At 60.8% G+C, this 22,842-nt stretch overlaps 2 protein-coding genes across 7 annotated transcripts; both read right to left on the bottom strand.

The window, feature by feature from the left end:
* Window positions 1-6,653: 6,653 nt before the first annotated feature.
* VPS28 (VPS28 subunit of ESCRT-I) lies at window positions 6,654-11,062 on the bottom strand. Of its 4 annotated transcripts, XM_053930157.1 has the most exons (11): window positions 10,916-10,932; window positions 10,719-10,838; window positions 9,314-9,431; window positions 8,780-8,808; window positions 8,651-8,688; window positions 8,412-8,501; window positions 7,792-7,897; window positions 7,609-7,710; window positions 7,192-7,245; window positions 7,027-7,118; window positions 6,654-6,950 (listed from the first exon to the last, which is right to left on the bottom strand). In XM_053930157.1, the coding sequence occupies exons 3-11, from the start codon at window positions 9,348-9,350 to the stop codon at window positions 6,833-6,835; spliced, it is 666 nt and encodes a 221-aa protein (XP_053786132.1). In that variant the 5' UTR covers window positions 9,351-9,431; window positions 10,719-10,838; window positions 10,916-10,932; the 3' UTR covers window positions 6,654-6,832. The 4 variants fall into 4 exon arrangements, with proteins under 4 accessions (XP_053786132.1, XP_053786131.1, XP_024428232.1 ...); XM_053930156.1 differs by lacking the exon at window positions 10,719-10,838 and having other exon boundaries at window positions 10,916-11,062; XM_024572464.4 differs by lacking the exon at window positions 10,719-10,838 and having other exon boundaries at window positions 9,314-9,367; window positions 10,916-10,961.
* Window positions 11,063-11,261: 199 nt separating this feature from the next.
* On the bottom strand, window positions 11,262-22,525 carry TONSL (tonsoku like, DNA repair protein). Of its 3 annotated transcripts, none has more exons than XM_053930065.1 (26): window positions 22,451-22,525; window positions 22,257-22,352; window positions 21,983-22,125; window positions 21,379-21,562; window positions 20,967-21,096; window positions 20,633-20,804; window positions 20,439-20,553; window positions 19,777-19,922; window positions 19,533-19,685; window positions 19,267-19,392; window positions 18,981-19,164; window positions 17,955-18,037; window positions 17,769-17,858; window positions 17,361-17,433; window positions 17,116-17,279; window positions 16,909-17,047; window positions 16,078-16,778; window positions 15,902-15,978; window positions 15,397-15,550; window positions 15,239-15,317; window positions 14,542-14,843; window positions 14,206-14,377; window positions 13,400-13,575; window positions 12,855-12,928; window positions 12,398-12,531; window positions 11,262-11,511 (listed from the first exon to the last, which is right to left on the bottom strand). In XM_053930065.1, exons 1-26 carry the CDS (start codon window positions 22,473-22,475, stop codon window positions 11,318-11,320), a joined length of 4,086 nt encoding a protein of 1,361 aa, XP_053786040.1. In that variant the 5' UTR covers window positions 22,476-22,525; the 3' UTR covers window positions 11,262-11,317. The 3 variants fall into 3 exon arrangements, with proteins under 3 accessions (XP_053786040.1, XP_053786042.1, XP_053786041.1); XM_053930067.1 differs by having other exon boundaries at window positions 14,542-14,693; XM_053930066.1 differs by having other exon boundaries at window positions 16,909-17,032.
* Window positions 22,526-22,842: the final 317 nt, after the last annotated feature.

Genomic DNA, 22,842 nt, shown 5'->3' with positions numbered 1-22,842 from the left:
CCTGTCATTCTAACAATCTCATTACAATCACTCCTGTCTTCCAACACACACTCAAGTCTGCAGCAGGCTAAAGGGGGGGAAGCTGGGTGTCCCCCGTGGAGGAGTGGAGGAGTGCCACGTCATCTGACCATACCACACCACGGAAAAGGAGCCAGCCGTAAAAGGAAGGGAATTATGCTGAGCAAAATAAACCTGCCTTGCCCCTCCCTACAGGCCCCTCAGAGACCTTTGACTCTGGCCTTATCTCTGCCTCTCTGGCACCTGGGGGAAGAGGCAGGCTCCAGGGAGCCAGCCAACACCCCTACAGGTTTCTGGTCAGCTTTGTCTGCTGGAGGGGGCCGCCCACCTGGTTCAATGACCCCCAGACCCCTGACTCTGAGACCTAAGGAGGCGGATAGGGTGGGGCAGAAGCTCCACGGAGGCAGGGAGACCAGGCCCAAGGACTCCGTCCCCAGCCGCCTGTGGCGCCCAGGGCAGGGCGTCAGGCTGAGGGCAGTGCCCTGTGTCAGGTGTCTCTTCCTTCTGCCCACCTCACCCACATACAAATCACGGTCTGCCCAGCCTTGACCGGCGCGGCTCAGCCGGAGCAGTTACCCAAAACAGAAAGGCTGTGGGTTCAATTCCCGGACAGGGCGTGTACAGGAGGCAGCCAATCGCTATTTCTCTCTCACATTGTATTAATCTCCCTCTCTCTAAAAGCAATTAAAAATGTCAGGTGAGGATTAAAACGAAGTTTTTTAAGTGGTCTTGATGGGGGACTGAAATGTTGGAAAACTTTTAGTTTCAGGTAATAGCTAATAAGCTTCGCAATCGATATGTGTAAAAGTTATTGTCTGAGGAACTGAAGGTGGGACCCACCCTGACTCCAGGACACCACAAGCAGCTCCACCTGTGCGCCTCCGGAGGCCCACACCCGGTTCAAGGTGGTGTCTGAGCCACTGTGCTCCAGGCGGAGGTGCCCACGGCCCAGGAGAAAGAAGACCACCACCCAGGGCTCAGATGAAAGAATGCTGCGGCTTTTATCTGGTTAAATTCTCCCCTCAAATCCAATCCCCTTACCTACACTTTTCTTCTCCTTATAAAAAGGGCTGGTTTAACGTGGACTTTGATACGGTCTGTTAGGGGGCAAACCCACCGTCTTCTCAGACTGCCGGCCATCCAGATGAAGCCCCATAAAGATTTGAGCCCTGTGTCTGCCTGTGGGGTCTGGTGGTGACAGGCAGCCTGAACACCGGCTTCTCCAGGTTCATGTACTGGTGACTCCACACCGGGACCAATTTGGGGACCCTCTTTGGAAGTCTGGGCGTTTGGCGGGGAGTCCCATTGGCTGCCTGGACTGGAGGGCCCTGGGGTGAAGGCCTGGAGACTCCCTAGCAGCTGACTTCACTTGGGGACACTCCTCCGACCCTGGGCACTTCCTGTCCCCTTCACATTCGATTGAATCGTTGCGCTTTGTGGTTCGGGTTACAATCCCTGTCACGAGTCAGTAATTAAGGCGCTTTCTGGTTTACAGAGCTCTGTCTGGTAGAACGGGAGTGGGGGAGGCCTCCGTTCTGGGAAACAGACCTTTGGGACGTGTTTTGGCTGCTTGGTCAACCTAGGCTGACTACAAAGAAAGTGGTTTTTACTGTAATTCTGTTTGGCTTATGTACTGTGTAATCTAGACTCAGGAGAGTGCTGGCAGCTGACGGGTCTTTAAATTATTGCTTATGCTGTAACTAGAGTTGTTCTGTCAGAGACCAGGGAAGTGGACAAAATGCCTTTCCTGGAAACTTTCAAGAGTTTACATAGTCATGATGCAAGATTAAAAGGAAATAGATTTCTGGTCCAGAGAAAAGGGCATTTGCCTGTGGAAGACAGCAGAAGTTCGGAGGAGAGGGCCCAGGGAGGTCTGGATATCACAGCTGCTGCCAGCATGGTCTGGGCCCCCACAGCCCCTCCAGCCCCAGGGCTCTTCCTCCCTACTTGGCTGCGGGAACCGGGAAAGTGAGCCCGAACTGGTATCGCTGTGTCAAACCTGTCAAGGAACCAAGTTCAGTGGAAGACAAGCACCTGCCGGGGCAGGGCAATGCCCTGTGTGAAGACTTCCAGCAGGAGTAGGGCCAGAGGGCCAGCCTGCTGGGAATTACTAGGCACATGCTCCGTTTCTATGTCAGGTCTGTTAAAATGGAAAAACTCTGGAAAGACTAGCATATATCCCTTTAGAGTGGACAAAGGAGTGCACCCAGGCTTTTGAGTCCGTAGAGGTGCACCTGGCTTCTGCACCGGCCTTGGGGTTTCCAAACCTACTGAAGCCTTTTCCATTATACATTCGTGAAAGGCAGGAAATTGCCCCAGGAGTCCTCACCCAAAGGCTCAGTGACATTTCACAACCCATCACATACTTGTCAGGGAAACTAGATCACACTGTCCAGGGGTGGCCAGCCTCCTTGAGAGCTGTGACAGCCACCTGTGAGCTCTTGCAAGAAGCTGAGAAGTTTTCTTTGGGACAGCCTGTACCAGTTATGTGTCCCAGCAAGTGTTGGGCCTGCTGGAGCAAAAGGGAAATATGTGGCTCGCTGCTGGAAGAAGGGGCAGGTACCAAGCCATTCTTCTAGGCAATTTCAATGTCTCCCTCAAAACTGTACATTAAATCCTGCCTCTTTCCTCCTGGAGCCCAATTCGGCTGCAGTGACACGTGACTGTGCTGAAATAACAGATGAAGTGTATCGTAGCAGAATTGATTTACAGGACCATCCTCTAGGAGAGGCAACCTGGACTCTCCATACAGATGGGAGCAGTTATGTGGACGAAGGAAGCAAAGACTGGGTATGCAGTTATGACTCTTGAAGGAGCAGTGCAGCCCAAGGCCTTGCCGCCAGGAACCTCTGCCTGGAAAGCCAAACTGATTGCATTTATGAGGGCACTGGAACTGTTGCATGAAAAGAGAGTAAGTCCTGGCTGGTGTGGCTCAGTGGATTGAGTGCAGGTTTGATTCCCAGTCAGGGCACATGCCTGGGTTGTGGGCCAGGTCCCCAGTAGGGGCACTCAAGAGGCAACCACACTTGGTGTTTCTCTCCCTCTCTCCCTCCCTCTCTTTCTAAAAATAAATAAATAAAATCTTTAAAAAAGTGAGAGAGTAAATGTGTATATTGACTCAAGGTAAGCTTTCCTAATTTTGCAATCACGTGGTTCCATCTGGAAGGACAAAGAACCATTAACCACCAATAAAAAGGAGATTAAGCCCTGGCTGGTGTGGCTCTGTGGATTGAGTACTGGCCTGCAAACCAAAGGGTTGTAGGTTCAATTCCCAGTCAAGGCACATACCTGGGTTGTGGGCCAGGTCCCCAGTAGGGGGCATATGAGAGGCAACCGCACACTGATGTTCCTCTCCCTCTCTTTCTCTCTTTCCGTCTCTAAAAATAAATAAAATCTTAAAAAAAAAAAAAAGATTAAGCACGCAGCAGCAATTTTTAAATTATTAGAGGCTGTTCAGGTACGTTTACAGGTGGCAGTTGCGCACTGCCCAGGGCATCAGAAAGAGGACACTGAAGTGGCTGGAGGAAACAATCTGGCCGATCGAGCAGTGAAAGAGGCTGCTAAAGGAATCTATAATACCTTTGGTACCTGTTCTAGATTCGTCACAATTTGACCCTGAATATTTGACTGCAGACAGAGCCAAGAGCTGGGTTTTTGATGAAGAAGGATCTGATAGTGGATGGAGAAATAATAAGAAAGGAGTTACACTGACTTCTAAACACTCAGTGGAGCCAGTCATGAGGCATTCGCATGAGGCCACACACTGTGGAAGAGACTCCTTAACCACCTATGTCAAACGGTGGACCCATATGGAAAACAATAGCTACAAGTGTTGTGTGCCAGAAGAACAACCTAGGACAGAACCCCTTCAAAGGAAAGGAGGGAAACAATACCAATGACGGCCCATTTGGAGACTCGCAAATAGACTTCACTCAGATGCCAAGGGTTCAAGGGTGGAAATGTTTGCTAGTCTTCACTGACACCTTTTCAGGACAGGTAGAAACCTACTCTACAGGAACAGAGAAATCCTCAAGCTAGTGAAAGGGTTTCTGAAGGAACAATCCCAGAAGCATCCAGAGCAATAATGGACATGCTTTTGTTTCAGAAATTACATAGGAGGCCACTAAATTTTTAGGAATCAAGGGGAGACTCCACATGGCATAGAGACCTCAGGCTTCTGGGAAGGTAGAGAGGATGAATTGCACCTTGAAGAAAAAATATAGCCAAGCTGCGCCCAGATATTCGTCTCCATTGGGATGAAGCTTTACCTGTTGCCCTGCTCGGGATTAGGGTGTTTTCTTGAAGTGGGATTTCAGTTTAGTCCTTATGAAACTGTGTACAGGTGATCATTTCAGGCTAGGATTGGGGTGGGAGATATGTATCTAGAAGTGAAGGTAAAGAAAATGTACATTGCCCTGGCTGGTGTGGCTCAGTGGATTGAATGCTGGCCTGTGACTCAAAGGGTTGCCAGTTCGATTCCTAGTCTAGGGCACATGCCTGGGTTGTGGGCCAGGTCCCCGGTAGGGGGTGCACGAGAGGCAACCACACATTGGTATTTGTCTCTCTCTCTCCCTTCCCCTCTCTAAAACATAAAATAAAATCTTAAAAAAAAAAAAGAAAATGTACAACATTGAAGTCAGACCTTGGCTGTAATTAGTGACCTTGCTTGCAGTAGAGACCTGGCCCCCACAGGTTTGGCTACATTCCTTTGAGCCTGCAGATAAGGTGCTACTCAAGACTTGGACAATGGCATCTCCAGAAAGCCAACTAGAAGAAAAGTGGACAGGACCCTGGGACTACTACTCACCACACCCACCGCAGTGAAGCTGGCAGGAATAAAGCCTGGGTTCCTCACACCAGGGTAAAGACATAACCGGAGGGACAGTGGACCACCAAACATTGGGAAGACCTGAAAATCACCTTTCCAAAGGAATAACTCACCCTGGCTGGTGCGGCTCAGTGGACTGAATGCCAGCCTGCAAACCAAAGGGCCGCTGGTTCGATTCCCAGTCAGGGCACATGCCTGGGTCCCCAGAAGGGGGCGCACAAGAGGCAAACACACATTGATGTTTCTTTCCCTCCCATCCTCTTTAAAAAAATAACATATTCATTGCTTTTTGTTTAACCCCATGTACGGAGAATTTGTTCCTTTCAAATGAGATGAAAATATTTGAGTATATTTAACAAAAATTGTTCTAAACATCTCTTTTGTCTTGCAGGAAGAACTTATATAGAACAACTTCCACTACATGTCTTACTGGTGTTTGTACTCCCCTGGAAAGCCTCTGAAATTACACTTTGTTTCAGCGTATCAACAACAAAGTAACTTACTCTGATACTTGGGGACCTGTGGTAACTCTGAAGGACAGGAACACGTTGCCTTAAAAGTCACTAATATAGCCTCAGTTGGAGAAAGTGCAACTTTTGTCAATTGTGCTGAAAACTGTTTTGTGCTTTATCGTAGCTTGCTGTCGCCTACAACACGCCCCCTTATGTGGATCTGCAGTGAACTTTATTTCCAAGCCCCTACCAGACGGTCGGATATGTGCTCAGCAGCAAGACGAGTGCTTCCATGTGGAAGTGGTCTCGCAGAAATGAGACGGTTTAAGCGGACAGTGGGGGAACGATGGGGGACCCTGGAGTTGGAAAACTGTAGTTTAGGTAATCGCTGGTAAGCTTGGCAATGGATGCAAGTGAAAGCTAATGTTTGGGGAACTGAAAGTGTGGCCTGCCCCGACCCCAGGCCACAAGCAACCCCACCTTTGTGCCCCAGGAGGACTGCGTGCAGTCCCAGATGGAATCCGAGCCACCGCCCAGGGCACAGCTCAAGACCACTGCCTCAGATGGAAGAATGCTGCAGCTTTTATCTGATTAACTTGTTCCTGAATTCCAATCCTCTTCCCTGCACTTTTCTTCTCCTTATAAAAAGGGCCGGTTTAAAATGGACTGTGAGAGTCTGTTAGGGGACAAGCCCACTGTCCATCAGCCTCTGATGCCCAGCCGTCCATCTGACAGCTCCCCAGACAGTCAGACCCAAGTCTGGCTCACCCTGTGCAAACTGGGCTCTGGCCACCCCATCACCGAACGCTGCGCCCTGCAGGCATCATGTGTCCACAGGACCCCCTGCGCTGTCGCTGACCGCAAGCCGCAGTGCCGTCTCGGACTGCTCTTTCCCAGCCGCAGACACGGGGTGCACCTCTCAGCACAGCACACACCCAGCACCTGCTGTCCCCAACAACCCTCCCACCGGCCCTGGCTCTACTCTTTGCCTTGTAAAACACCAACGAGGTCCCTCCTTTCACTGCCTCTAGCCACCACAGATGTCTAGAAACAGCTTTGAGGAGGAAACGCTACAACTAAACTCCGGCCTGTCTCTCACCCACAGGTGCTCAGGGGGAAATGCGCCCTGGACCCCACAGCCCTGGCCGTGTGTGCGTCACTGTCTGCTTGGGCTGCTGCCGCACCCGGTGCAAGTGGAGGCCCAACCCCCCCCCCCCCCCCCCCCCCGCCGTTTGTCCAGGCAGCGCCCCTAGGGAGGCTGGCGCCCCGAAGCCGGACCGAGGCCCTTCCCTGAGGAACTGCATGCAGAGCCCCTGGGCTCCAGGGGGGGTGGTGGGGGTCGCCCACAGCAGCAGGAAGGTCAGAAAACATGTTTATTATGGGGAAGGGACTCGGGGGTTGAGACCCTGTGGGCAGAGAGCTGCTGTGGAAAGTCCAGGGGTCCAGGGGACGCAGGCCATCCTGGGAGCCTGTGGCCCTGCTGGGCAGGGCTGAGAGGCCCCTGCTCCGAGGAGAGGGCAGGGAGGCCAGGGACTCAGGCGTGCAGGAAGCGGTTGAAGGCATTGTAGGCCGACTCCAGGTCGAACAGCATCTGGCGCACTTGGGAGTCATCCAGCTCGTCGGACGCCGACATGCCGCTCAGGGTCTGCAGCCTGGGGGGCGGGAGCACAGGGCTGGGGTGCTGCTCGGAGGGGCCTCCAGGGCCCCCAGGAAGGGTCCAAGACTCACCACTGGCTGACTGTCTGGCGGCCCTCGAAGTCGGGCGGCAGGTGGCTCATGCGGTGCATTGTCTCCATCAGCTCCCGCAGGTCAGGCTGGATCTGCGGACACAACACTGTGAGGCCCCCGCCCCGGCACCCCGCCCTCACCTTCAGGCCCAGGAGCTGCACGCACCTCGTCCATGGCGCGGATCTCCAGGCGCAGCTTGTCCATCACCGTGATGAAGAGCTGGGGGCAGGTGTGTGCATGAGGAAGACCGTCCTACCCCAGGGGCCCAGGGTGGTAGACCCTGCGCACGGGCTGCCCAGGCTCTCGCTCAGCCCCTCTTTGGCCATGGCAACCTGGCTTTTTCCTTCTCAGCCTCCACTTTCTGGTCACTGGACTCCTCCCGCAGTTCTGCTCCAGGACCCTGGGCCTAGCCCACGGGGGGTCTCAGGCTAGGGAGGAGACTCAGGGGCTTCCTGGACACTGCCCAGAGGAGGGGCCTGCCCACCCCTCTCGCTCAGAGCTACAGGCCCCCTGCGCAGGGAGTCAGTGCCATGCAGCTGGGAAGCCCCAGGACCCTCGTGCCCGAGACCACAGTGGGCTCACCGAGACCACGTCGGCGATGCAGCGGTTGAGGTTGCCCTTGTCGTCCTTGATAGTGATGGGCCTGTCCTCCTTGATCCTCTCCATGGCCAGTGGGCAGTCCAGCTGAGAGGGGGCACGGGGGTGTTGGCCGGGCCCCTCTCAGCAGCGCCCACAGCGTCCCCCTCCTGCCCCCAGGGGACACACGCGGAACTTGCGGCAGAATTCGTCAATGGAGCTGATCTCAGAGCCCTGGACCTGCCGGAAGGCGGCTTTGTACTGAACCAGGAGGCGGGAGCAGGCTGCAGTGTACCTAGGAAGAGAGCCGGCCTTGGGCTCAGCACGGCTCACTTGGGTCCCCACAGGAAAAGAGCTCTGGATGGCTGCCCCAGGGTGCCAGGCTTGCACTGGGCAGTTTGGCCCCAAGCCCAGCGCTGGGCAGAGGCCCAGCAGCACCCTCTACCTGCCCTCCTGGGCAGCGCTGGGCCTCTGAACAAAGGCGCCACGACCCTGAGGCACTCTCCCTCCCAATTCTCCCCCTCATCTTCTGAGGCCCTCGAACTGACGAGGACATCTGCACCCAGGGGAGCAGGCTGGCGACCAGGGTGGTGGACGCACCTCTCCCTGTGGACACTGCAGAAAAGCCAGGTCTTCCTGGCTGTGAAGGTGCCCAAGCTCCCAGCCCCCAAGGGGGGCTGCCCAGCCTGACCAGGTGGCAGAGGCCCCAACCAGACCCCCCCTCACTGCTGTTGAGCACCCAGGCCCTGGAGGGCAGAAACAAGCTTCCAGAACCGGGCAGCTAGCAGGTGGGCCCGGAAGGGACTCACTCGTTGGGGGTGACGCAGTCCTTGATGTACGCCTTCTCCAGGGCCTGCATGGTCTTCACAACTGCAAACAGCTCTGCCATGTTGTCATACCTGAGGGGGGTGTGTCCATCAGGTGGCCACCAGGGCCCCCAGAACTCGGGGCACAGCTGTGGCGGAACCCTGCGTTTGGCCCAGCCTGACCCCTCGTCCCCCAGACCCTCTGTGTGGGCCTGGGGCAGCAGCCTGGGTGCTGGACTCACTTTTCCCGCTCCCGTGCGTTCTTGTACAGCTTCACTTCCTGTCAGAGAGAGGGGCAGTGTGGGCACAGGGCCACACACCTGGGTGTGTGCTGCTGGTGGGTGCCCTCCAGGCAGGTGCCCACCACTCACCTCATACAGTTCCGGCTTGTTTCCAGGGGCTGCAACAGAACCAGGAGCTGGCAGGCCTGTCCATCCACCCTGGCCCCTCCCAACACCACCCCCTGGGCTTTGTCACAGAGTCTGCCGGGGCATGGGAATGCTGTCAGTTTGTGGGGAGACTTGGGGCCTGGTCCCCCATTCCACCACTGCTCTTCAGCCCCCTCACTCTACAGCAGGGTGACCACACACTGCTCACAGTGAGGTGATGGGGCACAACTGTTTGTCGTATGCGCCGTCATCTCTCTCCTGGCTGGGTGACTCTGGGATGCCCAGAACCTCCTGAGGTCCCAGCCACACTAAAGCTGTCATCTCTGCCCAGCTGGCCCTGCCCAGAGGGGGTCTCTGGGCCCCTGTGATAAAATGCACTGGACCCTGAGGCTGTTATTGGGGGGGACACATAGACACCCCCCACAACCCCTGGCCATGGCTCCCATCAGCCTCTACAGCAGGTGCTTTCAAGCCTGGGCGCGTCCAGTCCCTGGGCGCAGCTCGGGCCACACTCACCTCCCATGCCTGGGGTGGCTGGGATCCCGTGAAACATCCTGTAAGTTCAGACCCCTGTGGAGCAGAACTGGCACCGACTCAAAGAGGCTCCTGACTTCTCACCAAGAGCTTCCCTGCCCTTGACAGAGACAGATGAGAAACAGCAATGGACACGCAGGACAGCGAATGCTGTGCGGGGCCACCAGCCTGCCCTGGACACTGTCAGGGGGAAGCATCTCAGGGGAGCAGTTGTGGTTCAGGGAAGGGCAGGCTGCTTGGAGCCGGGCGACCAGGGAAAGAGGAGGTGGCGGCACTCGGATGGACAATCTGATGACCCAGAGGGGTGTTTGAGAAGAAGAAACAGCACAGGTGACAGGAGGTCTTCAGACAGGGGCTGATGTGGAAGAGCAAACAAGTGGGGGTGGCGGGGCTTTCTGAGTGAGGAGCATCCTGGGGGACAGTGGGTCAGAGAGGAGGCAGGGCCATCATGCACAGCGCTCACAGGTTAGGGGTCTGAGTGTGAGTTTTGTGCCGACTCAGTGGAAGCCCCTGGAGGGTCCAAGATGAGCTCTGGGGCTTTGGGTGGGCAGTGGGCTGGAGAAGGAGGGGAGGCAGGAGGCCCCTTGGAGGGCCCTGGCTAATCGGGAAGCAGATGCAGTGGCTGGGGCTAGTTCCAGAAATGCTCTGGAGGCAGACCAGACCCTCTGAAGGGTTTGGAAAGGGGTGTGAAGGAGCCAAGTATGACACCCTTGTTTTTGGCCCAACGACACCATGGCGTTAAGGTGAGCTGAGGCGGAGGAAATGGAAAGAAGAGCAGGTTTGCAGGCAGGCAGGTGTGCAGGTAAGTGCACCCTGGTTCGGATGTGTTAGGCTTGAGGCCCCATTAGACACCCCAGACGTGTGCTGAGGCAGGGGAAGGTCAGTGTTGAGCCGGTGCTATCCCATGGGGGACAGTTAGGGGTAAACACAGCTGCAGGGGCTGGGCAAAGGGCAGGTAGGGTGAGGGCTGGGAGAGTGCAGCGTCTTCTGAGCCGAGCAGCGCGTCTCAGGGGAGCAAGGGCTGGGACCGAGAAGGCAGGCGCAGTGACAAGAGTCCACTGGGTAAGACTATGGAGCTACCTTCCTGGAGTCACAGGGAGGGGGTGCCCAGTCGGTGTGACAGCCACATTCCCTTCTGCCACGCAAACCGACCTCCCGCCACGCCCCCGGTCACAAGCGAGCGCGCAGCTGAACCTCCCAAACCGGACCTGAGCCAGAAAAGCGAGTTTCCAGGGAATGCTCGTGATGTAGACGACGTCGGGCCCAGGCCAGCAACGAGTCCACCAGGTCCAGGCCAGCAAGGAGGCGCCCGGAGTGGAAGCACACTCGGGGCCTGGGCCCGGAGCTAGCCGGAAGGGGCGCTCAGGCGGGGGCTGTGGGAACGTACCTTGGGGCTGCTACCCACGACTGCCGGGCTTAGAGGCGCCAATCTCGGGCAGCGGGAGAGGACACCCCAAGATAAAGGGCCAGAGCACGAGGGAGGGTATCCTCCGCGGGGTGACGGCGCCTGTGGGCCGAGGCCCAAGTCGCCAGTTCCCATCGGGTCAGCCGCCCCTTGCCCGCCGCCCCCCGAGTCCGCAGTACCTGGGCAAGATGCGCGGGTCAGAGATGGCGCCGGGGCGGGGTCGATGCCGATCGACCGCTCGGCGATCCCTTACGTCTGCGCCGGCTCCCTACCATCGGCACTCAACCCTCACGTCTGCGGCTGCGCGCGACCACAACAGCCCCGCCCCCGAGGGCAGGTGCTCAGACCCGTGCGCATCCCGCGGGCCAGCCCGACAGACTGACGCGGAAAGAGGAGCCGGGCCGAGGCTCTGCCGTCGCCCACCGGGCCTCTCAGTGGCAGCACCCACCCTCGACTCCGCGGCTGTTTACCAGCAGAATCAACCACGTCTCCCGCCCCCCTCGCAGGAACAGCCGGGGTGAGGCGACAGCAGCGGCATTCTTTATTGGGGACACGGGGAGGACACAGGGTGGCGCCGGCCGTCAGAGGCACCGGAAGAAGAGCTTGGTGCCTCGGTCCAGCGTGCGGGAGCCGGGGCTCGGCTGGCTGGGCAGCAGCTGGTGCAGGGCGGCCCGGTCCTCGGAGGAGAGCCGCCTGCTGCATAACTGCAGCTCCTGCAGCCGCGCGGCTATCTGGTCCCAGAGGCCCGGGCCCAGGGGACCCTGGATAGCACAGCCTGCGGAGGGGAGGCAGGACAGGCCTCAGGGAGCTGCTCCCGGCCGGCACACCGGGCAGCCCCGTATACCCCGGGAAGAACCACCCGCAGAGGCCGAAGTGGGGAGCATTCTGGAAAAGGGTGTGCTCTCCCAGGGGGCCGCCTGGGCCCCTTTCGCGGTCAGTGTGGTCAGGTAAGGGACAGACGGGCCGGAATAAATGCTGCGTTCACAGCTGTGCCTCTGAGCGTGTCTACGCCGCCGCCCAGGTCTTTCTGTCCTTCCCACAATAGGGCTGCCATGAGGCTTGGTTCTCAGAGGCCACAGCGTCCTGGACCCCAGGGTCTCCTCATATACACCCTGCCCCCAGCCCTTGTCCACTGGGAGGGTGAAGCTTGGCTGTCCTGCCCAGGCTCCAGCTGATGTGCTCGGCTGCTGGGTGGCCTCGCCTGGGTCACCGAGACAGCTCTGGCAGGGTGCTGTGCCTGCCTGTGCCCACATGGGGGAGGGACAAGCTGAGTCAGGCCTCAGGCTGGGAATGTAGTCTGTCAGCCCCTGCTGAGAACTGGGAAGGCCCCACCACCATGGCAGTTTTTACCGCTGTTACCCTGAGCTCCCTCCCTCCTCTTGACAATGGGAACTTGGAAGTTCCCTTGGAAGGGGGTCCCCCCCCAACCATGGTCTCTGAGGGTCTGCCAAATAGGCCAGAGACAGAGACCCCATGCTCCTCCTGCCCCATCATTTTAGAAGCTGGACTCAACACCCCTTTCTAGTCACCTGTCCTGCGCTGTGTCAGCCTCAGGGGACCCTGCCCACCATGAGGAGGCACCTGGGCCTCAGGCAGGTTCCTGAGGAGGAAGCTGTCACCAGCCCTGGTGTGGCAGGACAGCCACCATACCCAGAGCTCACCTGCCAGGCCCAGGAAGCTCAGGCCTTGGGGCCTCTGCTGGAGGGCAGACAGGAGGTCCTGCAGGCCGGCACAGCCAACCTCGGGGTTGGCAGACAGGTCCAGTGAGACAAGTGAGGGGCACAGAGGGAGACATCTGGGGCGAGAGAAGTGAAAGGGTCGGCTTCCTGGGAGGGAGGCCCTCACTGCTGGGGAAAGCTGCCCCAGACAAACCCACAATTCTGGGGTCCACTGGCTACGCCTAGTAGGTCCTGTCTCCCGGTCTGGCATGGGCACAGGTGTTCCCCCAGGGCGTCGGGTCTGCCAGGGGCCAAGATTGCAGTGGCCAGGCTTGGGGAACACTCAGAGCTGGCACCACCACCACCTGTTCCCTTTCCCTGCCTGACCTAGCACCCCAAACCCCAGGATCAGGGGCCTTGATATCAGAACCCCCTCAGGACTCGGGCAGGGCAGTGTTACCTGCTCAGTTCTCTCACTGCCTTGTTGCCCAGGTGGTTTGCGGACAGGTTCAAGTGCACCAGAGCACAGCCTTCCTAGAAAGTGGAGGCCCAAGGCAGGCTGCAGTGAGTGGGCACTTGCCCTCCCTGCCTCTGTCACAGTGCTGGCCAGACACCTTTCCTCTTTCTTGGGGGTGAGGGGGAGTCAGAGGGAAGCAGCATCTCCTCAGTTTGCCGGTGAAAAGGAAATGCCTGTCCTTCAGGGTGAAGGCCACACCTGGCATACTGTGATGTGGGAGTCATAGGGGCCCAGCCGCAGCTGGAAGGGCCCCCAGGAGAAGACTGGGAACCCTGACGTGTTTCTTGGGACCTGCCTGGGGCAAGCGAGGCCACCTGGGTCCCCAGTGTCCTTCCTGCCAGAATTCACAGCCCAAGGTGGGCAGCTTCCCCATGGCAGTTCTTCCTTGGATCCTGCAACACTCCTCCCAGCCTCAGGCTTCAGCTGTGGGGCCTTTGGCTGGGGTGGCCCCGGGTTCCTGTGGGTTGGTGTTTGTCCCACCCATGTACCTGGGTCAGGTATCTGACCATGGGCTCCATGAGGCCCGCGTCGCTCTTGCTGGCCACCACGGAGCTGACCTCCAGGCGCAGGAGGGTCTGGATGGGCAGGCTCTGCAGGGTCTGGGCCAGGGCAGTGGTGCCCAGGACGTTGTAGGACAGGGACAGTGTCTTCAGGTGCTTGGCATCTGAACCGGGGGCCAGAACCTCTGTCAGCACCACACAGCCACCACCCCAGCTGTGCTGCGGAGTCCTGCGCCCTGAGACTGTGCAAGGGAACAGGCTGCGCCTACCCAGGGGCACTTGCTGGGGAGGGCATGAGCCAGACTCCAGAGCCCAGGAGCCCAGCATCTCCCCCCCATTTCTGGCCTCAGCCTGCCCTGACCCACAACAGGACACCCAGGTTGCCTGACATAGGTCCTGGGCAGCAAGTGGTGTGGTGGGGTCAGGGATTACTCTCTGAGCCCCTAGCACCACCTCTGAGCCTGCCACCACAGTAGAAAGTCCTCGGTCTCAGTACTCGGGCCACTGCTCTCTGCGGCCCTGCTGGGCCTGCAGCGGGAGGATCGCAGGTCCATGGAACAGAGCCGGTGAGACTGCTGGGCCTGGGGCTCTGCCCTGTGGTGTGGCCCCGACTGGGCAAGTACCAGATGCCCCTGAGACCAGCAGGTTGGGCACCCATGTCTGTCTACCGACATGTGTCCAGAAGCCGGGCCAATGCCCCAGGGCCCCTCCTGCTCAAGGCACAGTCCCTAGACACACCTTTCTGATCGCAGCTGGATCCCTGGGGCCGGGAAGTGGATGTGCAGTCAGCTCACCTTGGAAGGCATGGCCCAGGGTTGCATGGTGGCTCAAGAGGAAACCGGGACCAAAGCCACAGGCTTGGAGGTGCAGAGTGCTGAGTGCAGGGCAGGCCCGCAGGATAGAGGCCAGGGCCTGGCCACAGCCATCCCCGAGGGGGTTCATGCTTAAGTCCAGCTCCTCCAAGTTCTGAGGAAGACAGGCCCAGAGCACCCAGTGTCCTTGCTGTCCCAGCTCCTGGCCCCAGCCAGCACGGCACCCCAGCCGCACCGACCCCCCAGCCCCACGGCCTGGCTGAGTGCGAGTGTTCTGACACTGCCCTGTCACCAGCCTGCTACTCCCCACACCTTTACCTGCAAGGTGGCCTGTCCCAGGAGGCCTGTGGCAAGCTGCCACAGGCCCTCAGGGCCCAGGTGATTGGAAGAGAGGTCGAGGACCGTCAGGCCAGGCACAGTGCTCAGGGCAGCCAGCAGCTCGGTGGCACAGCCGTCCCCCAGCCGGTTCCCTGCCAGGCGCAGCTCCCTGAGTGCTGAGTGCAGCTTGAGGGCCCGCAGCAAGGGGGTGAGCTGGGCCTGGCGCAGGGCCAGGCAGCAGGCTCGGAATGAGGGCCCCAAGCCCCGGCACTCCACGGCTCGTAGCACCTGCTGGTGCTCCCCTGCAAGGGGCCCGAGGTGTCATTGGGGCCGCAGCCTACCTGTCCGCCAGGCAGCCCCCCTCACTTCCCAGCCCACCTTTTCCAAGCCTGTGGGCCCCAGCACAGGCCAGTGAGTGGTGCTGGCATGCCCCTGCCCCGTCAGACCTTCCCAAGGGGAGCTCTAACCTCCGCTAGCCACCCCACATCTCAGCCTGGTGGCTCTGGGGTCTCTACAAGGTCCCATCTCCACATGGAGCCACTTTCCCCACCCCCTGCTCATATGTGTGAGCAATGGTTGGGAAGGAAACCCTGAGGACGGGTGAGGTGGGGACCCAGGGATCTGGGAGTGCCAGTCAGTTGGAGCCCACGTGCCACGCCCCTCTACCCAGGCCACTTCAGGCTTCCTGGGCCCTTACTTTGCTCCAGGCTCTGGCAGGCCCTGCGGTAGCGGTCCGTCAGTGGGGGGAGGTCCCATGAGGTCACTTCAGCCAACACCTGGAAAGCACCATCCGGTCAGTAGCCCTGGGGACACCCAGCACCAGGGGTACCCCATGCTCATGCTCCTGCCACTTACCTCCTCGTTGCTCTGCAGCACATCGGGGATGGGGTCCTGTGGGGCCAGCAGGGCCCCCTCCTTCCGCAGGGTGAGCCTCGGCAGCAGCCCACAGGCCTGGTAGTAGCGCTGAGCAGCCTGGTCAGCTAGCCAGGCTACGGAGTGGGCCTCCTTGCTGTGGGGACAGGGGGCACACTGAACCCTGGGACCTGGCCAAGTCCCCGCACGTACCAAGGAAAGTCTCTGGGGTCCTGCTATTCGTGCTCTGGAGTAAAAGCTACCTCACCTGGCTCCTCTCCTCCACCTGCTCAGGATGCCTGCAACCCAGCCCTCCTGCTCCCGGGCCGTTTCTGGGGCCGCAGGACCTAACCTGACCTTCTGGGGCCCGGGCTGTGCCTGTGCAGAGCACCCTGACCTTGCTGCTGCCCCACCTGACTTGTAAACCCCAGGGCTCTCGGCTCCCACCCTTGGCAGAGCCCACAGGGGCACGTGGAGCCGGAGCTGGGAAGGGCAGGGGGCAATCTACCTGTGAGGGACGGGGATGAGGAAAAGGTTATCCTGCACTCGAACTCGAACCCGGATGGCAGGGGGCAGGACTGGTCCCTGGCAGACAGGGGCAGGGAGAGATGGCCAAGTCACAAAAAACAGCTCTCTGCCCGCCCTCAACTCGGAGCTGGCTATGCTGCAGGCCTGCGCACCCACCAAGGGATGGCCGGCCTCAGGGGCATCGCTGCTGGGCACGTCAGGGCTGCACGGGGGCTCCGTGGTGGCGCTGCAGTCTCCACTTGCTCTGACCCCTGCACTCCGACTGCTGAAGCGGTGCGGCCGGCTCTGCCTGGCCTGGGCCCGCGGCCTAACAGGGCTCTCATCGCTGCTTGAGCCCGAGGTGCTGCGCCTGGTCCTGTACCCTCGGCCCTGGTGGCCATGGGTCAGCAAGTCATCCTCCAACCAGGCCCCCGCCAGGTACTCCTCCTCAGGGATCAGCGCTGATGGCAGGGTGGGGGCCTCGCCTGGGCCCTGAGATGGGCCAGGCCCTGGGCGGTAGCTCTTGGCACTGCCCACTCCTCGACTGGCTGTCCAGCCAGCTGTTGCTGCCTCCCTGGTGCTGACATGGCCAGGCACCCAGGCCCTGGCTCGCTGCACCGGGGCTGCGTGCCGAGGCCTCTTCTGTGTTGGCCTGGGTGGGCCTGTGCTGTCCTCAGCCTCTGAGCTGCTACTGCTGGCCAGCTGGTGCCTGTTCCTCCGAGGCCTGGCTGTGGCCAGCACTGCATGTGCCTCCAAGACTCCAGCGCTGGCCTGAGAGGCCTCTGGGGGTCCTGGGCAGGGTCTCGAGGAAGGAGAAGTCTCAGGGTCAAACAGATGGTCACTTGGGAGGGGCCGGGGACCCAGGGGGCTGTGGGCAGCTGTAGGGAGATGGAGTCTGCTGTGAGGTGGGCCTGACACATTCCTGCCACCCGTGTGGAATGCCCAAGGGGCCCAGGGGGCTCTCAGGCTCGGCAGTGATGTCCCTAGGGGCCGGAGGTCCCTGCTCGCCTCGGGCGGAGGAGGCTGCCCGGAGCAGCCTCTCCATCGCGCTGGCCTTCTCTCTTGTCTCGCTGTCCAGGTCCCTGTGGTACAGCTTCACCCACTGCTGCAGCGTCTCCAGTGGGCTGTGGCCCTGTGTGGCACCCACCTGAGCAAGGCTGGTGGGAACAGACCCACCAACAATCGCCGAGCCCACCTGCCCTTGTCCCTACTCACCTTCCTGGTTCGGAGGGTGACCGATGCCCCCCGTTCAATGAGCAGCTCGGCCACCTCAAAGTGGCCGCAGTTGAGAGCATCGTGCAGGGGAGTGATGCCCTCGCAGCCCTGGCCGCCTGGGTCGTCCACTGCGGCCCCATGGTCCAGCAGAAAGCGGACGATGTCTGTGGGACGGGGGATGTGAGCCAGCTTCCAGAACCCTTGTCGGATCCTCCCCGTGGTGTCAGTCCCAGGCCCAGGCTCACCCAGATGCCCGTAGTTGCAGGCCTCGTGCAAGGGTGTCCAACCACAGTAGTCCCGCGGGTTCAGTGGGTGGCCCTGCAACCAAGGATGACGGAACGGAGCCTCACTCTGAGTCTCCATGGCCCGGCCTCCCCTCCCCTCAGGGCTCTGAGGCCTGAGGAGGGCCAGGTCCTGGGTTGCAGAGCCCAGAACAGGTCCTATGGGTCCAGCCATGGCCTGACCTGGCCCAGGTCCCACCCGAGTGAAGGAGATGCTCCCCCACCATGAGGCAGAGTCCCTGGCAGGGCCCCACAGGGATGGTACAGGGCCAGCAGCACGGTGCTTCTCCCACCCCATCAGTGCAGGCAGTGCACCCCCTCCGAGAGTCCCTGCTACACCCTAGGGGATGAAGGGACACGGCGCAGGCCCACCTGCCTCACGAGGTCCTGGACACGGTGCAGCCGGCCCTCAATGCAGGCTCGGTGCAGCAGGGTCTCCCCCACGTCGTTGCGCCGGTTCCACTGTGGGCATAGTCACCACAGAACAGGGGGCAAAGGCATAAGGGGACCAGGCCACACCAGTGAGCACCAGAGGGGACACCCACCCACGGTCCTCACCTTGTTGACCTGCTGCCGGCCCAGGCAGCCCCGCAGTTCCTCGTCCGCCTCCAGCTGCTGGGACTGGTTGTCGGCCTCGCCCTCTGCGACAGAGCCGAGCCAGCGTGCCAGGTGAGCCAAGTCCCACCCCCCACTCCCAGCCCCCTGCCTATGGCACACGGGCCTCTCGTCCTGCACCCAGGCCCCACTGGGTGGGCAGTGTCCTCCCTCTGCTGAGAAGTGTCCTTGTTGGGACAGGTCACACCCACATTAAGAACAGCTTGTACTTGAGCCTGGGCCCCCTCTGCCTGCCCACTGCAGCCCCCTTGCCCAGCTCCTTGCCTGGCCTCACTCTCCACCCCTGCTCCTGCCTTTTCCCTCCTGTGCTTCCAGCCCCTTCTAGAGCCGTTCCTCACTGTGACCACCTGTTGAACAGCATGGCCTAAAGTTTTCTTTGGTCCACTCTCTGCACCACGCCCATGACTCCCCGCACTTACCCCACAGAGACATCCAGCCTGACCCCCTTTGGCCAGGCCCAAACCTCCCTGCAGCCTCTGGACAATCGTCGAGAGCTTCTGGAGGCCCCTCAAGCTCAAAACTGTACTCCTGGCCCCAGCCCTCCCTCCCTGCCCCCTACCACCCTGCAATGGCCGCAGCCCATGCCCATCCCAGACCGTCCCTCACATCCACCTGCCACAATGCTGACTGTGCTGGTGGGGGAACCTGCACCAGGTCTCAGGGTCTCGGAGAGTGCCGAGCTCCACACCCTCTCACCTGCCCACGCTTGCAGGGTGCCCCCTCCCTGGGATGCCTACCAGCCCCCATCACCAGCCCCCTTGGGAAGGGTCCAGGGCAGCCCCAGGCTCCTGCACACGCCCTTCTGTCCTCCTCATTGGCACTGGTCACCTCCCTTGCATGAAGCTGTCTTCTGTCAGGAGCCCGGGAGCAGGCCCATGAAGGCTCCACCCTCAGCAGTCGCAGCCCAGGGCCCAGCTCAAGCAGGTGTCAGGGAAGACCCCAGGGCTGCCAGTGACACTCAGGCCTCACCACTATCTGAGAGCTCCAACTCGCTGGCCCCCAGGGTGCTGCTGTCCTCGTCACCCTCCCCATCCTCCTCTTCCTCCTCCTCACTCTGGTCCACACTCAGCTCCTGCAGTCTGGCTTCAGTGCCCGGGGCCTCCTGGGGCTGCAGCCTCAGCTGTACGGTGTGGAGGTGCTGCAGGACCTGCCTCTGAAGAGCAGAGGACACCCAGTAACAGCCACAAGGACACTAGCCACCCCGGGTGGGGAGACATGGTACAGGGGGCGGGGGGGACAAAGGTTAGGGCTGCACCTGCAGCCGGGGCTGCTGAGCCTGCTGGGCACAGCAGAGAGCCTTCTGGAAGCATGGTGCCACCTCCTCGTAGGCGTCACCAGCCTCCTCGCGGGACAGCGCAATGTTCAGCCAGGTCTTGGCTTCCTGGAGCGAGAGGAAGGTGAATGAGCTCAGTGACGGCTGTCCGCTTGAAAGAAATGCCCATCCCTACCTACCCCCAGAGGGGCGGTCCTGAGGCCAAGCTGGGACAAGCGCAAAGACCTGGGTGTGCCATCACTGCTTACCTCCAGGGCGTTGCCCTCCCGCAGCCTCAGCTCCTCTTCGTAGTGGTGCACAGCCCGGCGGTGGTCCTTCATGTCTCCCAAGGTGGTGGCCAGGGACACATGGATGACAGCCAGCTCAGGCCCTGGCCTGCCCAGCTGCTCTGCAAAATCCAGCTGGGGACAAGATAGTGAGGCCAGGGCCACTGCACACCTTGGGAGCCCAGAGCGTTGTGGTCCCTTCCCTCCCACCTGCCCAGGTATGCACCTGCTTCTGGTAGGCCTCAGCCGCCTTGGGGAAGTCGCCTGCCTTGGAGAACAAGTCCCCCAGCTGCTCACAGAGGCCCATGGCGCCCCAGGGGTCACTGCTCTCAGACTCCTCCAGGCGCTGCTGCAGCTGGATCACCGCCAGCACTGCCAGGAAGAGCCTCGTGCGAGGGGCGGCACAACACAGGGTCCAGCCCAGCTCTGCCGCCCAGTAGCTGTGCGCGCTTAGGTGGGCCGCTCGCCCTGCCTGACCTCTGCTTGCCCGCCCATAAGACGGGTTAGTCAGAGAATCAGCCTCATGGGGGTTGTTACAAGGATTAAAACAAATAGATGACACCTCAGAGCACTGCTGGTTTGAGTCAATGGCAGACCACTGCCTGCCACTGCCGATGCCGCCCCCCAGCACTCCGGGCCACATACTCCACCCACTCTAGGTGGGGACAACTTTTGTCTCCAGTTTGCCAAAGATTCTGGTTCACTGGAAATGCCCAACCAGGCTCCTGACCACCCCCAGGGCTTCTCCAACACTGTGCTGATGACTCAGGAAAGTAGGACTGTCCTCCCAACAGGAAGTGGGGAGCTACCACCTCCTCAAGGACACATGCCCAGTCCTCTCGGCTGAGGGAGGGGAGCCCTAACCCCCAGGGTGCCGTCCAGGCTCACCATGCTTGAGGGCCCGGCACACAGCTGCCTTCTGCGAAGGTTTCTGGGAGCCCAGCCTGTAGGCCTTCTTCAGTGCTCTTTTGGCAGCCAGAAAATCGCCCAGATCTTGGAGGACCTGGGGGTGAGGGAGGTGAGGCTGCGGCTCCCAGGGCCCCAGCCTGTCCACAGCTGAGCCCATGCCGCTGAAAGGGTACCTGTGAGATGAGCAGGCAGCACTCGCTCTCCATGAACCCCTTCTTCATGGCACGCGCGCACTCCCGGGCCCCCTCCAGGCAGCGCATGGCCTGGGAGTGCTGCCCTCGGCGCCAGTGGATAGCGCCCAAGTTGTAGCGGGCGCGGAACAGGTCCTCATACAGGTGGTTCTGCCTGCGGGTGGTGACAAGTGCTCAGGGCGCTGCACGCTGGGCCCAGACGCCCGCCGGTCCCTCCCCCAACAGAAGGCAGACAGGCCAGGCTGCCCACCCCACAGCTGCTTCCCCCCAGGACAGGGGACTCAGCTCCCTCCTGGGCCGGGCTGGGCAGGCTTACTCGGCGAGAAAGATGCTCTTCTTGAAGTAGTCATTGCAGGGGGCCACCTGCTGCAGGCTCTCGAAGGTGAGGCCCAGGTTGAGGCAGAGCCGGGCCCTCATCTCACCCAGCTCTCGCCTGGACAGCGCCCCTGGGAGAAGGCCACAGACACTCAGGGCCTGGACCCCAGTTAGGGTCTCCAGCTTTAAGCCCTGTCCCCACCCCTCTCCCTGCCTCTCTCGGGGGTTGTGGTGGTCATGCCGTGGACAGTGCAGAAGGACAGTGCAGCTTGCTGCCATGAGGGACCAGTAAGAACAGATCCCAGGCCCGCCCAGACAGGGGCAGCCAGCCACGCAGACGGTGGGGCTGCAGTTTCCTGGGCCCACAGCTCTGGACACAGAGGGTGGGGAGGGCCGCACCCCCGGGCTCTCACTTTGCAGTTTCTCGTCCACAATAGCCAAGCTCTTCTCGAAGGCAGCCCGCGCCTGCAGCAAGGCATCCTGGGACTGGCAGTGGTAATAGACGTCCAGGTGGGTGCGGCCAATGGTAGCCCAGGCCCTTTGCAGCTCGGTGTGGTTGGACAGGGAATGGGCCAGCTCCAGGTACTGGTGCTGGTGCTGGGGCACAGAGGGACAAGTGGCTGTGAGCCAACTCCTGCCTCAAGCAAACCCCATGTCACCTAATTCCAGAGGCTCCCTATCCTTGCACAGGAGAGCCTCTGCTCCCCAGAATACCCCCTCCACCCAGAGCATCTCCTGTATGCCGAGGGCTGCCTGTGGGGATGCCAGCTAAGTGACCCAATGAATACATGCCAGGACAGGGGAGGGACAATGAAAGCTGGGTTACTACAGCCCTTCCCAGGGCCAGGCCACCACCCCCTGAAGGTGAGGCCTAGTCGCACATAATATGTCCCCCTCTGGCCAGAGGCCAGAGCAGTAGATATGGCCTGCACCTCAGTCCTCAAAAAGGGACCCCCACGAAGGGCAGGCCCAGGACGCCTGGGTCTGGCCAGCGTGGGTGCTGGGTGCGCCGCCCACCTGCAGGGCAGCCGAGTAGTCCTCCATCTCCGCCAGCCGCTCCCCGATCTTCCGGTGGGCCACAGCGCAGCCCAGGGGATCGTCCGCGCTCTCCAGAAGCTGCAGCTCCTGCTGATGCTCCTGCAGGGCCTCGAGGTAGCGACCTGGCGGGCGGGCAGGCTTCAGCAGGGCCGGGCAGCGCGCTCGACAGGGCTACCGCCCCTGTCCAGAGTTCCCCCCTCACCGGCCCCGGCCGTGGACGTCCCCACCACCGGGTTCCGCGGGAGGCACGCACCATGACTGGCCAGCAGCTCCCCCAGCTGGTGACAGAGCGCGGCTTCCTCCCGCAGCTGTCCGCTGCTCTGGGCCTTGGCTTTGGCCTTGCTCAGCTCTGCAGAGAGAGAACGAGGCCGGGAAGCTGAGGCCCTCCACCCGCGCCGACCAGACCGCTCCCGGGTCTGCGCTCGGGCGTTCGGCTCGGGGACTCACGTCGGAGCTCGCGGTCCAGGTTCATCGTGGTCCCGCTGCTGCTCAGGGATCCGGACTTCCCGCGCTCCCACGGCCCCGCCCTCCGCTCCTGCGCAGGTCCGACTCCTCCCCGCCCCGCGTGTGGTGGAGCATCCCGGGAAGTGTAGTCCGGCCACCCGAAGCATCCTGGGAGCTGTAGTCTGACCGGCTCCGGACGGGAGGAGCGACGAGAGATCCGCCGCCTCCCGGGACCCCCGAGGCGGTCTGGACGCTGAGGCGTCCCCGCGTGGGCCTCGCGGCAACTCCCGCCCCGTACCGCTGCTCACCCCCACGCTCACACAACCTACCCGCGGGTGCGACTCGTCCTGAGGAGCGCGCTGCTGTCGTGTGGGAAGTGACCCGTGATCACGGCG

This window comes from Desmodus rotundus, chromosome 8, assembly GCF_022682495.2.
Source record: "Desmodus rotundus isolate HL8 chromosome 8, HLdesRot8A.1, whole genome shotgun sequence".
Classification (NCBI taxonomy): Eukaryota; Metazoa; Chordata; class Mammalia; order Chiroptera; family Phyllostomidae; genus Desmodus; species Desmodus rotundus.
Note: the sequence above shows the minus strand (reverse complement) of the source record. Positions and strands in the feature narration are given on the sequence as shown.

Bases quoted from the DNA above. Each gene is read 5' to 3' on its own strand.
- TONSL (XM_053930065.1), bottom strand. From the start codon at position 22,475: ATGAACCTGGACCGCGAGCTCCGAC. The intron at 21,563-21,982 runs GTGGGCGGCGCA...TCTGTGCCCCAG, and splicing joins ACTACTCGGCTGCCCTGCAG to CACCAGCACCAGTACCTGGA. The intron at 17,434-17,768 runs GTGGGCCTGCGC...CCTTGGTTGCAG, and splicing joins TCCAGGACCTCGTGAGGCAG to GGCCACCCACTGAACCCGCG.
- VPS28 (XM_053930156.1), bottom strand. From the start codon at position 9,350: ATGTTTCACGGGATCCCAGCCACCCCAGGCATGGGAG. The intron at 8,689-8,779 runs GTGAGTGGTGGG...TCTCTCTGACAG, and splicing joins ACAAGCCGGAACTGTATGAG to GAAGTGAAGCTGTACAAGAA. The intron at 7,898-8,411 runs GTGAGTCCCTTC...CTCTCTTCCTAG, and splicing joins GACTGCGTCACCCCCAACGA to GTACACTGCAGCCTGCTCCC.